Below are 15,207 nucleotides of genomic sequence, written 5' to 3'. Positions count from 1 at the left end.
TTGGGTTTGCTTCTGACAAAAGTCTGAGTGTTCCCCACTGCTCACGGAGCCTCACAGTTCCCACTCAACCTCGCTGTCTCTAAGACTCACCTGGGTATTCTCAGCTCTCCGGAGACTGGGTCCATCCCTACTCTGTGAGAACCCCTCTCTTGCCCAGCTTCAGAGAGAAGTGGGCTGCAGTTCTGACAGTGTGAGTTAATCATCACAAGAAATACTGGCAAGCAGGGCATGTTTGTATTCCCTGGAGACAGCTTAACAACTCTGGATAAATATTCCAGTCCAACTGACTGCCTTCTCCAAGCCTTCATCCCTACCCCACCACACACAAACTTCCTTCCCAAAAACCAGGATGAGCCAAAAGCAATACACTGGGTCCCTAGTAATTCCCAAAGTAAAAATGATACTTCCAAACACTTGACCATGACTGCTGTTATTCTGCAATACTTATATATTAATTATATACATATATATGCACACACAAGACTTGTTATTCTGTAATATTTATATATTAACTAGAGAGACAACACGGTTCTGATTGCAGACTTGTATAGTGGCAATATGCTTGTTTTGTCCTCAAGATCCAAACAGATTCCTATTTTCATGTGTATATGCGTCTCTACAGAAGTGTGTATGCATGTGTATGGGTATGCATGTATGTGGGCATATATATACTTGTGTGTGTGTGTGTGTGTGTGTGTGTGTGTGTGTGTGTGTGTGTGTGGTACATATGAAACCAAAGGTTGACATCGGTGTCTCCCTGTTCATTCTCCACCTTGGGTATTGAGACCATCTCTCACTTGAACCCAGAGGTCATTGATTTGGCTAGTCTAGCTAGCCAACTTACCCTAGGGATCCTTTGTCCCTGCCTCCTTACCGCCACGGTTGCAGGCAGGCTGCCATGCTTACCTACTGAGCCATGTCTCCATCCCTGGGCCAGATTGCCTTTAACATAAATCTCAGTTTTGATGCGCACAAGTCTCAGACCTCAGCATTGACCTTTCCTGTCTCTGTTCCCAGGGACTCTGACCTACCAAACAGGTTGTTTCGCTAATGCGCTTTCTCCTAATGTCCCCTCTCTAGAATAAGAAAGTCTACTTGGATATCATTCACACATACATGGAAGTGCATGCCACTGTTTATGGCTCCAGCACAAAGAACATTCCCAGTTACGTGAAAAATCACGGCATTCTCAGTGGGCGTGACCTGCAGTTTCTTCTCCGGGAAACGAAGGTAAGTTCCCAGAAGATTCGTAAACATTCTCATGGCCTATGGGTTTGTGTTACCCCTCCCTCCCTCGGCTTTGGAAATGGGATCAGAATCTTTCTTGTCTTTTTTTTTTTTTTTTGTATTTTTGGGGTTTGTTTGTTTTTCGAGACAGCGTTTCTCTATGAAGCCCTGGCTGTCCTGGCACACTCTGTTGATCGTGCTTTCTTTTCAATGTTGCAATGGAACTTTAGACAGTAGGTTAGGTGTATAGTTCAGGGCTTGCCCAGCACCATATAGAACCAATTGGGAGTTGTATTGTAGTATCTGAAGTTTTAGTAACTGTTATTTTTTGTTGAAATAATTCACTTAATGATGATTTCACAGAAACATTGACTAACCTAAGCTATTAGGTTTTCTGGGTGCTTATGTACACATACATACTTTACAATTACAAAACCTTTACATGTGTCGTTGTGTTTCAAATGTATCTGTGTATTGGCTCTGAAGGAGAAAGGTCCATGCTGGACATGACGTCACGCGCCTGTAATCTCAGCACTTGGGACTTAGGGGCAGGAGGATCAGGACTTCTAAGGCATCCTCAGGCATGTAGGGAGTTTGTTGCCAGTCTAGGATACATTAGACCCTGTCTAAGCTTTAAGCAATAGCCAGGCAGAGTTGTCCTAGAGCAGCTATTGAAAAAACAAAAAAAGTTAACGAATTATAGATTGTGGTTGCTATAAATCCATTCCTTGATTTTGTTTAAAATATGCATTTTGCAATTAAAAGTTAAGAAAAAGACATATTTACTAGAGCTTAGTGGTAGCAAGGCTGTCTCCAGAACCCCAAGAAATAAAATTTAAAAACCCTGTTTATGGGGGACTTTTCTTGTGCCAGGCATCAAGCCAGCAGCTGAGAGTGGAAGGTAAGGCCCTGCTATGTGGAGGATGACCTTTGATAGGGTAACGAAGGTCACAGCTGTCAAATTCCCTGCCAGTCACTGCCGCTCACTCGAGGAACCTGGTCCCTGACCTCCTCTCTTCACACCCTTCCTCAGATGAAGACAGAGACCCACTAACTCAGGGCGCATAGTAGGGGGTTTTGAAAACCTGTGAGATGACCAGGGTATGGAACCACCTGGCATTTGAACCATAAGGAACCAGATTCAGGGGGCCAAGGTGCCAGTGACACATTCAGGAGATAATTAAATCCAGTCTACATATGTTTGATGTTGGAACATGACATTTGATAAGGAAATGGGGTCTGGTTGTCCCAGTTTTGGGCAGAGTTCAAACCCTGTGGCATAGGTGGTTATCTATATGTATATGTGTACATGAGTGTATGTATGTGTGTGCACATGTATATGCATCCATGTAGAAGTCAGAGGTCAGTTTTGGATATCATTCCTCAGGTACTGTCCACCTGGTGGGGTTTTTTTATGTATCTATTTTATCTCACATGTATGTATGTGTGCCCGAGTATATGTTATGTGCACCGTGTGCATGTAGGACCTTGAGGTCAGAAGAGTCACAGGAGCCACAATGTGGGTGCTAGGAATTGACCCAGTTCCTACAAAAGCAGGAGGAGGTCTTTAACTGCTGAGCTAAGTCTCTAGTCCACACCTTTGGTTTTTTGGTGATTATGCTTGTTTTTGTTTTGTTTTGTTTTTTTTAGATAGGGTTTCTCACTGACCTTGAGCTCACTAAATAGGCAAGGTTAGCCAGACAGTGAACATGAGAGTTCTGCCTGTCTCTACCTCCCCGGCATTGGGGTTACAAGCATGCACTGCTGTGTCCCCACTTATTTTATGTGGGCTCTGGGGATTGGGTTCAGGTCGGATCGTGAGCACTTTACCAACCTGTTTCCCCAGCCCAAGGCTTCAATTTTAGAAGGTGCATCTGGCAATCGCTTTGGGGTAAACAGAACAGACACCGCTGTGGATTCTGGTTTTCCAGCTTCCCCCAGTAACGGAGATCAAGTCATGGAGGAGCCTCCAACTCCTGATGCTTACTAACCGGGAATTCAAGCTCTGCTGGGCCTTTGGCATACCATCTTCACAAACAGCCACACTTAGGACACTTAGTAAAAGGGTAGAGGGTAAGCTTATAGCGTAAAGTGCTTAACCTGAAACCATGAAGACCTGAGTTTGGATCCCCAAGATCCACCTGAGGCCAAATGTGGGATAACACATCTGTAATTCCAGAGCTTCTGTGGCAAAATGGGAGGCAGGAACAGGAGAACCTCCAGAAGCTAACAAGCTAGTCAGCCTGGAATACAGCCATGAGCAACAAGTGATTCTGTCTCAAACAACATGAGGGTGGGGGTGGTGTCACCCAAGAGTGTCCTCTGACCTCCATACTTGCACACATACAGAGGTTTTTATTTATTTGTTTGCTTTTTCATTTATTTGTTTGTTTGTATTTTGAGACAGGGTCTGTCTACATAGCCCTGGCTGTCCTGGAATTCATTGTGTAAGCTAGGTTGGCCCCAAATTCATGGAGATCCACCTGCCTCTTCCTCTTGTATGTGGAGATTAAAGGTATGTGCCACCATGCTGGGCCACACAAAGATTTCTTTTTTTAAATGGGGTAGGTGGAAGCCGGCCATATGGCTCAGCAGGTAAAAGCACTTGCTTCTCACACCTGAGGACCCACAAAAAGGTGGGAAGAAAAAGAGAGCACCCCAGAACTGTCCCCTGAGCCCCACTTACATGCCATGACGTGAATAAACCTGCACACATCACACGCAGTTGAGCAAGTCATCTTGTAAACAGAAGTCCATGACTGTTCACCAGTTAAAAGGATAACTGTCTGGGTTTTGTCCGTTTCTCCATCCGTAAACACACTTGATTCTTTTTGCTTCCAAGTCATTTTCAAGTGTGATTCCAGAGATAAAAATATTTTGATAGATTTTTTTTTAACTCTTGGCCAAATACTGGGTTTCTTTTCCTGAGGACTTTAATTCCTTAAAAGGTCGCCCGTCGTCTCATGACTGCTCGTAGCTATATGAGTGAGGAGCGCCCCAGATCCACTCTTCTCCTCCCGTCGTTTTCTTTCTTAGTCTGACATTTTCGAGCCGTCAGGGTGTCCGGGCCCTTTCATGACAGCAGTGCTATTTTCTGCCATTTGCCTCATTTTACTTTTCTTCAGTGAGATCCCGCGGAAAGTTCAAGTTCCTTTGAAATAACACCGTGGCAGAGCTTGTTTCCACAGTGTGTCATTACCGTCTCACACGCTTCTATTAGCTCGACCTTGTGGATGTCTCCCTCAGCCTCACAGATTTTAAAAGAACCCTATTTGCCTACCATCCATTCACCTTGTCAGAGAATGAGAAATAGGCCAAAACTGAGGTCCTTCCTATCTGGGGGAAACACAAGAAAAAAGCTTCTAAGAGCCAGCTGTGAGGTTGGAATAAGCCAAGCAGTCAGGAGTGAAGTTTGGTTTCCAAGCATGAAGTGTGTGTGTGTGTGTGTGTGTGTGTGTGTGTGTGTGTGTGTATGTGTAAAATCTTTTTTGAAAAAGCAGGTGTTGGAACTGGAGAGATGGCTCAGTGGTTAAGAACACATACTGCTCTTTTTTGTTTTGTTTTGGTCTTCGTTTGTTTTTGGAGACAGGGTTTCCCTGAGTAGCCCTGGCTGTCCTGGAACTCACAGAGACCCACCTGCCTCTGCCTTCTGAGTGCTGGGATTAAAGCGTGTGCCACCTCTGCCCAGCCACATCCTGCTCTTACAGAGGACCAAGGCTCAATTCTCAGCACCTGTGTCAGGCACAACCTCCTTTAACTCCCCTTCCAGAGGATCAAACACCCTCTTATAGCCTTAACGAGTACTGCAAGCATGTGGTACAGAGATCACCATGTACACATCTACATAAACTTTTTTGAAACTGATGCCTTATGATGATCATTGTGGAATTGTGTAGTACTTGTTTCTCTGATAAGAATATATTAGGGCTGGAGAGATGATTCCCCAGTTACGAACACATGTTGCTTTTCTAGAGACCCCAAATTCTGTTCCCAGCACCCATGCCTACCTATAATACCAGCTCCAGAGGATCTGATACCTCTGAACTCCATGGGCACCTGCAGTAATGTGTAAACACACATGCGCGCGCGCACACACACACACACACACACACACACACACACACACATACACACAATTTAAAATACAAATAAATCTTAGAGAACATATTAAGACACTCCATGTGGAGTTATGACTCATTGTTGCAGATGTGGGAAACAAAAGATGGTACATGGCCAAGACTCCCTTTCCATTGAGAGCCCAGCAGTAGGCAACTGAGCTGAATGAATCTGGACTTTGGAAAATTGACACAGACTAGTCTAGTCTGCGTTCATATCCTTAACTCCTTCTCCTGTGCCTCTGAGCAATTTTGAAGCAGTTTATTCCTGTCCGTGTTGGAAGTAAAGAACAGGAGCTGCCAAAGAGACTCATCTGTGAAATGAATGGATCCTCCCCAGGCTCAGCGAGAGAGGGAGGAAGCCTGGTCTCCTCTCCCCAAGATCTCCAGAGGCACACTGAGAAGTGGCTGGCGTTCGGTCACTTTAGGGCTCATTGTTTTTGATAAACAAGCCAGCTTTGGGTTTGGTAGTGCTTTGGTTTTGGCCCCCTCTGTGTTGAAGGTTGAACCTGGTGCCTTGTACGTGCTAGGGCAAGCGTAGCATGCTGCCACTAAGCTACACCCCCAGCCTGGACACCGTCTTTGAAACTCTGCATCTAGCCCATAGCAGTTTGCTCAGCAGAACTTTGTCTGAGCATGCCGTTTGCAGCCCCAGCCTCAGAAGACTCGGGGATGTTGGTGAGAATTGGGGCTTAAAGTGCTGGGAAGTTGCTGTAATCTCAAAGCCCCTTCTAACAGGGCTATACTTGTTGATGAACAATTAGTTGTGATAATGAATTGTTATCTACATGTTGATGAATTATTTATCTGAAAACCACAGATAGGTCATTTAGTCTAGTAGTCTCTAGAAGAGGAGATAGAACCAACATATCATGACTCACTAGGGTTAATTCTCCAGCTCTGTTAATGTGGTTTTTTTGTTCTTCATCTTCCTAGTTTCTTTTTATTTGTTTGTTTGTCGAGGCAGGGTCTCAGGTAGCTCAGGCTAACTTCAGACTAACCGTGTAGGCAAGGGTGAGCTCGAACTTCTACACCTCCTGAATGCAGTGATTGCTGTGGTGTACTTGGCAACCAGTTTATGTGGTGGTGGGGATCGAGCCTGAGGCCCTGTGCACGCCAGGCAAGCACTCTGCCAACTGAACCACACCACCAGCCTGCCTTCCTGTATTTAACCTCAGCACTTTTCCCGTCTTCTCCTGGGTGGCTCGTATTAATGGTCCATAATGAATGGAGGATTCATGTCCTCTCCAGTGGAAGGGTGTCTGGAGCTCTACTTTCTAGCCCATACTAAGTACTTTGGGTAGTCAAGGACAAATTCTAACTGTAGCCTTAAAGAGGAAGCTGCTGTTCATGCCCTCCCCCTCCAAGCACCCCCACCATTCTTCCCTCCATGACTTGGGTGACCCATAATGATCCTAGTTTTTCACCAAGCCATCTCTAGTTGCCTAAACAGGTGTGACCAATGCCTAAACAGTGTGTGCTCCAACAGTCTAGCCTTTGTGCTTAACTGCAGTCCCAAACACACAGCTAAAAGTCCCCAAAATACCAGCTAACTGGTTTTCCCACCAGGTTTAGCTGGGTTTCATTTCTGTTGCTGTGACAAAATATCCTGACGAAGTGGGTTAATTTCAGCTTACAATTCCCAGTTCTGGTCCCTTCTTGTAGGGAAGTTACAGTGGTGGGAGATTGGAGCAGCCAGTCATAGCACATCTACAAGTGGAGAATAGACAGAAACCAGTGCATCCTGTTCCATTGCTTGCCTGCTTGTGCTCGGCCGTTTTCTCCACTCAAACACTCAAGGCCCCTGCCTAGGGAATGGGACTTCTCACAGTGGGCTGGGTCTTTCCATATCAATTAACTTATTAAAACAGCCTCCCGCAGGCATGCCCCCCGACTAACCCAATTCAGACATCAGCCTGGCACTCCCTAAACACCTTCCCTTAACAAAAAGATTTGTTCATAAGTGGGCTCTAGTGTGGCCCAGGCTGACTTCAAGCTTTCTACCTAACCAAGTGTCTTAGTTTTGTTTCTTTTTGTGGTGATAGACTACCCAACAGAGGAAACTATTCAATTGACTCACAATTTTAGGTTATGGGCCACTATTGCGGGGGAAGCCAAGGCAGTGGGAACTGGAAGCAGCCACATCCACGGTCAAGAACAGATAACAAGGAAGAAAGGAATGTTGCTTGTGCTCACCTCTCTTCAGTGCCCTGCCCAGGGAATGATGCAACCCAGGATGGATGGGTCTTTCAGTCAGTTAGCATAATCAAGATAGTCTCCCACAGGCCAAGCTGATCTAGACAGTCCCTCGCTGAGACTCTCCCAAGTGATTCTAGGTTGTGACAAGTGACAGAGCCAACCATCACTTGTGGATAAGATTTCACTCAGTTCTAAAACCAGATCCAGGTAACTCAGAGTTCAGAGGAGTTTATACGTTCTCACTGGCCTCTTCGAAGTTGACCACACCAAATCTGAAAGTCAGAAATCCAAACTGCTCCTGAACTAGGACATAGGTCAGTTAGTGGAGATTATCTTAAAAACTGATCACTTCCCATCTCTGGGTCAATGAGTTAACACGTTTGATTTTGTATTGGCTTTCAAATGGCAAAATGCAGAACTTCTAAGTTTGGTGCTGGCGTTTGTGATCTGGCTGGTTTCATCTACGACCAGACGCTAAGGTTGCTAGGAGAAGTCAAGAGTCTGCCTCAGGAACCCAGGCTCCAGGAGGTGCCAGTTTGGCCAGTTAGTGATGCTGAAACAGGCGTGCTAAGACCTGTTGTCACTTGGCCATCATAGCTCTTCCCTAGACAGCCAAAGCATCTCAGATTAGACCAAGAGAGTGCACAGCCAACCAGATGAGGAAAGCCTCTGTTTACGTCCTTCAGCATCAGAAGAGGAACCTTCAAGTTAAGTGAGACTATCACTGCTCATTTCCTGGTGTTCTAGTTCCATTCCATTGCTGTAATAAAATGCCCTGACAAAAGGCTACCTAGGGGAACTTGAGAAAGGGAGAAAGGGCTTCTTTAGTTTGCAGTTGGCTATAGTCCATCATTGCAGACAAGTCAAGGAAGGTGAAGCAGCTGGTCACATTGTATCTGTTGAGCTTTAAATACCAAGTATTTAAAAGTAAGCCTGGTGTTGGTGGTGCACGCCTTTAATCTCAGCACTCGGGAGGCAGAAGCAGGTGGATCTCTGTGAGTTTGAAGCCAGCCTGAGTTTGAAGCCAGCCTGATCTACAGAGCAAGTTCCAGGACAGCCTCCAAAACAATACAGAGAAATCCTTTCTCAAGATAGATGGATGGATGGATAGACAGACAGACAGACAGACAGACAGACAGACAGACAGACAGACAGACAAAAGTAAGAGCCAGGTGTCTGACACTTGGTGCCGTTGGGAAGAAGTGGGACCTCTAGGACATGGAGCCTCACTGAAGGGAACACATCATTGGCCATACTTCCTGATATTTCACTCCACCCCACCCCCACCCCCTCCCCCCATGTGTGTATCTGTCTGTCTCCTGCAAGAAGATGAAAGCAAATGGATCAGTTTGCTTCTTGACTGCCAGGCTATGCTCACGCTCCTGCCATCACGATAGACTGTAGCCCTTTCTGGGACTATAAGGCAAATAAACCTTTCTTCCTTAACTTGCTTTTGGTTGTGATATTCTCTCGAAGTGACAGGAAAGTAAGGAATACAGCATCCAAGAGCAAAGAGAAAATAAATGCATATATGCCTAGTGCCCAGCTAGCTTTCTCCATTCTTTCACACTCCAGGTCCAAACCCAGGGACTAGATCCTCCCACATCAATTAAGGCAATCAAGACAGCCCCCCCCTGCCCAGACATGCCCACAAGCCAGTCTGATCTAGAAGGATTCATCATTGAGAGTCCCCTCCTGGGTAATTCTAGGTTGTGTCAAGGTGACAATTAGAACTGACCATTACACCCAACCATTGTATGAATTCTTCTTTAAAGAGATAAAGGGAACAAAAACGGGAGACCTGGCATTAGCATACAGTTTGTAGGACTGGCCTTTGTATCTGGGAGTCACTGCACACTGTACAGTCTCTTTCTTCTGGTAGTTTAGTACTGTAAGAAATGGCGAGAACTTGTAGGGCATAGTTAGTGGTACATATCTTTAATCCCAGCACTTAGGAGACAGGCAGGTGGATCTCTGTGATAAAAATGAAAGGAGGGAGGAGGGAGGGAGGAAGGAAGGAAGGAAGAAAGGGTGGGTGAGAACTCATAAAAACACATGAAAAGGCTAAAGTCGTCATAACCCACAAACAGGCCACAGGCGCTTCACCTCCAACTGTGTGGTACGAGGGCATACATGATGTCCAGCTGTGTGAAATTACAGCTGGACTTGAACCTGGGCAGTTATTTTTCAAATGTTTACTAGGCAGCAAGCCTGAGACTATTAAATATTTCTACAGAATATCTCCTTCTGTCCTTACAGAAGTTCCATGACAAAAAGCATCAGTGTTGGCCCTATTTTGCTCCTAAGGAGACTTGTGTTATCTTAGGTAAGCTTCTAGAGCCAGTGAGAATCCATACACAGAGGCAATTGCTGTGGTTACCAAATGAGGAAATGTTAGCATCGGAACCTGAATCCTAGTCTTCTTGAGGACACAACCTATGATGTTAATAATCTCATTGCCTAGCCATGTTGACCGGTAATCAATTTCTTACGCAAGCTGAGGTTAATTCATTGCTCAAACGCCTCCCTGAGCCTCCCACACTCGCTAATTAATAATGATCACAAAAATGCATGCTGAATTTATATGGGCCTATTTTGTTATTCTTGGTGTTCCCCCATTAAAAGTGAGCAGCAGCACTTCCCAGTACATACGAATCTCTCAGTTTAGCCCCCACTTCATAATAAAGTAATTAAATAACGTGACTGGGGCTGAGGTGACTGTGGGTAAAATGTTTGCCACTAAATAGTGAGGACCTGAGTTTGATTCCCAAAATCCATATCTAAAACCCTGATTATAGTGGTAATCATAACCACATGCACACACAATAGAAGAGAATCAAGCTGACCAGGCCCAGGAATGGTTACTAGAATCTTCGTTAACTCACTTAGGAGTTAAAACAATTATTTTCCCTTTCAAAACAGAGAAAAATATCTCAATGACTGTGTCAGGGTATCCCAATCCTTGCCATGAATATAACGCAGGCTCCTCTGTCTGATCTTCCTTGTCATTTTAATTTGGAGAGTGTGGCCTTTCTGTTTAGAAACACTCACTGATGGAGTTGGAGTTGTGGCCATGGAAATGTCCGCCATCTTGACTCCTTGTTAGATTTTGGCCTTCTGAAGGACAGACTTAAGCCTATACAGTATGGTCAGTTTTCCCTGGAAGAGCTAAACCTTAGCACTGAATGTTTTTTTTTACCCAGTGTGTATGTGTGTGTGTGTGTGTGTGTGTGTGTGTGTGTGTGTGTGTGTGTATGGACATACATGTATACAGGTGTGTGCACCCATGTGAATTTTTGCTGAGCCTGGAGGAGGGCCTGTACTGTCACACTTGGCCTTATTCCCTTGAGACAGGGTCTCTAACCCTGGAGCTAGGCTAGGGGCCGGCAAGTCTCCGAATCTTCCTCCATCTCACACAGTACAGGGGTTCCAGGAACATGTGACCACACCCAGGTTTTTATCTGGGTGCTGAGGACTCAGACCTGGGTCATCACACTTACAGGGCAAGTGCTGTTACCTGCAGGGCCCTCTCCCCAGGCCGCGAATGCTTTCCTGTCTTGTGTCTCCCCTCCACGGTGAAGAACTCTATAGGGATGGAGTGGTAATGACATGAAGTCCTCAGAAAGAAAGGAGAGAGAGAGGGGGAGACAAAGAGAGGCTGGGAGAGGGAAGGCCATATGTAGACTCAGTGGTGAATCAGTAGAAAAAGCAAGTTGGCGCAGGTGAGGTGTGTGGTAGCGGAAGCCTTTGGTTGGAAATGGTGACTTTTCTCTGCCTGGATTATTGTCATTCAGCCCTTAGGTGTGCTATGGGACCTCCATACATGTGCTTTATTGTGCTGTCACAGGTAATTGAGTACACAGGAACCAAGAGAAAAATGGCTTCCTGGCAGCTGGCAGCAAACTGATACTTCACTGTTTCAAAGTCATGCGTCATTTCCTGTCATCTTAATTAGTGTGACAAGAAAACTCGTTTCCAAAAAATGGTGTGGTACCTGGGCGATGGCGGCGCAGGCCTGTAATCCCAGCACTCGGGAGGCAGAGGCTGGCGGGTCTCTGGAGGCCAGCCTGGTCTACATAGGGAATTCCAGGACAGACAGGGCTACACAGAGAAACCCTGTCTTGAAAAACAAAAGGAAGGAAGGAAGGGAGGAGGGGGAGGGGAAGGGAGGGGAGGGGAAGGAAAGGAAAGGAAAAAGGAAAGACAGTGTGGTGTTTGCTTGTGGTGTAATCGTCCTGCGAAGATAGTGAGCAAGGCTTGGGAGAATTAGTCCAGTGTTTATTATTTCATCTGTGTATATATATGGTGTGTGTATGTGTGCGTGTGTGTGTTCATACCTATGAGTGCAGGTACATGAATGCCACAGTCTGCATACTGAAGTCAGACAAAAACCTCAGCTGTCCATCCCCACCGTCAACTGTGTTTGAGACAGGGTTGCTGTTGTTCACCATTGTGTAATCCCAACTAGCTGGCCTTCGGGACCCTAAGGATTCTTCTTTCTCCGTCTCCAGACTCGCTGCAGGAGCCTGGGGTTGCAGCTGTGTGCTCCTGCATCCAGTTTATGTGGACTCTGGGAATCTGAGTTAGGTTCCGATGCTTACACAGCACCGAGCCATCTCCCCAGCCCCCTACGTGTGCATGTGCACTGAGATATTCTGGTACCAGTAGGGCATAATTGTTGGTACAAATTATTATTGATTAATTAAGTTTAGGTCATGTTCAAGTTCATCAAACAATAGCCTCTAATCCTGTAATTGTAGGTTCAGTTGGTTGATCTAAAGGAGGCACCCACCCCGGGGATCCTCCGTTTAAATGGATAAGCATCCGCTGCTCCCATTTCTTCCAAAGTTGTTTTTGACTATGTAGAGTTGAGGAGGCACCAGCACTGCTTGGCAAACCCTCATTTTCAGAGGTCAAGAAATACCGTGGGCTCCTCCGACAGTTCTGGTTAAACCTGCCAAGAGCCTGTCTGTCTCTGCTAGCATTTTCTTCTCAAAGTTGAAAAGAGTTGGGATGCCTGATGCTGTCCTATATTCCCAGCTGCTGGGGGGGGGGGGCGGGTGTTAGGCTCAGATCTGGGCCGTGGCAGCCCTGACGTGCCAGGTAGGTTCAGCCATCTTTCCTCAGTGGCTGTATTAAAGAGACCAGAGATAGTGGAGAGCAGAGAAAAGAGAGTTGCTAAGCCGGGCAGTGGTGGTGCACGCCTTTAATCCCAGCACTCGGGAGGCAGAGGCAGGCAGATCTCTGTGAGTTCCAGGCCAGGCTGGACTGACAGCCTCCAAAACAATACAGAGAAACCCTGTCTCGTAAAACCAAAAAAAAGAAAAAAAAAAAAAAAGAAAAGAGAGTTGCTTAATTGTGGCCACACTAGGGAGAGAACAAAGAGGTCTGGTGACTCACTCCCACATCATCTTTGGGGTCCTGACCCAAGGCTTAGGTTTAAACACAGAAGAGAGGCCTGTTCAAGGTGTGGTTCAGCCCATCACTGACCCATCTTTGTCTCGGCTCCAGTCTCTCCTGCAAGGTTGTCTGACAAGATGTCAGAAGGTGTGAAGTCTCTTCCTGGGAGACAGGCTCCTCCTTGGCTGACACCAGGCTTTGGCCTTTCTATCCTTTTAGTGGGGAATTCCAGTTCCTTGGGGCTCCTTGTTTCAGTCTCTGAGGGAGGGAGGGAGTGGCTTTATCGTTAGCATCTCTGCATTCCTGCCTGGATGGCTATACTTCTTGGGGGAAATGGCCTGGGTATTTCTGAACACAAGTGCACAAGGAACCCCAGCATCCTCCGTGATACCCTATTCCTATCAGGCATGCAGAACCCTGTCTCCTTGTCACACTTGGCTTTTGCCAACGGGCAGAGAGAATCGGGGTTAGGCCCTGCCTGGCAACAGCCACACATGTCTCTGTATCCCCACACCTGGTTTACACAAAGATGGTTTTGGGGCCCACTGACCCATGGTGTCACATCCCTTTGTCCCAGGCTCTCTAAGGCCCTTTAGCTTGTTTCTGCTGCCATCTACTGTCCACCTAGGGAAAGTCGAGGTTTGCTAGCTGGGGAGGGAAGTTGGGAATTGCAGACTTTGCAACTTCTGCTCCTACAAAAGGAAAAAAACAAAACCTGCCAGCTGGTGGTGTCCCCAGTGAAAACACTGTCATAAAACTTGTGTTTACTGACCTCCCAAGTTTGAAAGCAGTTCCTTTTGAATTGTAATCAAACCACCAAGTGACCTTTCTGCCCCTGGGCCTCAGAGTCCTTAAAAGGGCCCATTGTTCCCTGCTTGAGTGAAGAAACCTTCTGTTTAGTTTAGCAAGTGTTCTTGTAGTTATGTTTCCTGCTGAGTGACAGAAGGACAGTTATTGGGTTTTGGGTTTATTGCTGGTTTGGGGTTTCCTACCGACACCCTCCCTGCCCCACAGCCCTCAACTCTTCTTTATTTTCATATCAGGAAAGGAGATGGGTTCCTTCACACGGCCTCGGCCTCGCACCTTCTATTCTGACACACTAATCTGCAGATCCTGGTAGAAGCCCCTTCTCTTTGTCCCAAGCTACCAAGCTCAAGATGTAAGACCCTTGCAGACTGGCAGAGGCATCCACAGAAACAGACCACAGGAGCTGAGTGAGAGGCAGTGACATGTGATATGTTCCTGTGATTGGTATGTTCATGTGATGTGTTTTCCTGTCTTACAGCTGTTTGTTGGGCTGGGATTCCCTTATGAGGGCCCAGCTCCCCTGGAGGCCATTGCAAATGGATGTGCTTTCCTGAACCCCAAGTTCAGCCCTCCCAAAAGCAGCAAAAACACAGACTTCTTCATTGGCAAGCCGACACTGAGAGAGGTGAGTCTCAAGAGTATTCTACTTCCTTCGATGCTGCCATCTACCGTGTGTTTATGTGTGGGTGGGTGGCATGTGCAGGTATGCACATGTGTGCAGGCATGTTTGTAGAGGCCAGAGGGTAGAGTGTGGCCCTTCGTCCCCTCTTCACTTTATTCTGAGGCAGAGTCTTCCACTGAACTCAGAGCTCACTGATGTGACTACCCCAGCTTGCTCTGGGGTCCCCTGACTCACCTCTTAGGCTGCCATACCCACCCAGCTTCTTCGATATATGCTGAGGATTCGCGCTCAGGTCCTCGTGTTTACACAGCAAGCTCCTGTCTTCTAAGCCAACTGTCCAGCCCCTGCTCCAACTCTACTTTTTAATAACTGTGGTGGGTGGTTCTTTCTAGTCTTCTGATCACAGCTGACAGCTGGGATGAGGAGGCCACAATGGATCCCTGGGCTTCACTGTCCAGCCAGCCTAGTTTTCTTGGTGAGTTCCAAACTGATGAAAGACTATGTCTCAAAAAACAAAAAAATAAAAAACAATAACCAAGGGAGACAGTGCCTGAACAACACCTCTTGCACGTGTGTGCACATGCATACACACGCATACACACACACAGCATCAGCCCCATCAGCCCCTAGAGATATGACATCATAGTTGATTGCAGGGATGCTCTGAGTTTTTAGCCCACCCTCAGCAGGCACCATGCTGTCAAGCCATCCCCTCATTGCTCCCGCCTGCCGCAGGAGTCTTGTTCCATTTGCCTCTGCAGATGAAACCTGCAGTGGGTGATGCATCACCACAGAGCATGGCTGGAATTCACTCGGAGTGGTAAACAGAAGTCATTT

At 46.5% G+C, this 15,207-nt stretch overlaps 1 protein-coding gene across 11 annotated transcripts in view; it reads left to right on the top strand.

Moving 5' to 3' along the window:
* The window catches only part of Mgat5 (alpha-1,6-mannosylglycoprotein 6-beta-N-acetylglucosaminyltransferase), a 282,174-nt gene that overhangs the window by 237,970 nt on the left and 28,997 nt on the right, over window positions 1–15,207 (top strand). For all 11 annotated transcript variants that reach the window (XM_040738099.1, XM_013120397.3, XM_005079882.4 and 8 more), the window contains 2 exons: window positions 1,081–1,230; window positions 14,227–14,373. In XM_040738099.1, coding sequence (XP_040594033.1) covers window positions 1,081–1,230; window positions 14,227–14,373 — 297 coding nt within the window. The remainder of the gene's footprint in view (window positions 1–1,080; window positions 1,231–14,226; window positions 14,374–15,207) is intronic.

The sequence above is a fragment of the Mesocricetus auratus genome, unplaced genomic scaffold, assembly GCF_017639785.1.
Source record: "Mesocricetus auratus isolate SY011 unplaced genomic scaffold, BCM_Maur_2.0 Super-Scaffold_100676, whole genome shotgun sequence".
Classification (NCBI taxonomy): Eukaryota; Metazoa; Chordata; class Mammalia; order Rodentia; family Cricetidae; genus Mesocricetus; species Mesocricetus auratus.
The sequence above is the reverse complement of the archived record's forward strand: the minus strand, read 5'-3'. Positions and strand labels throughout refer to the sequence as shown.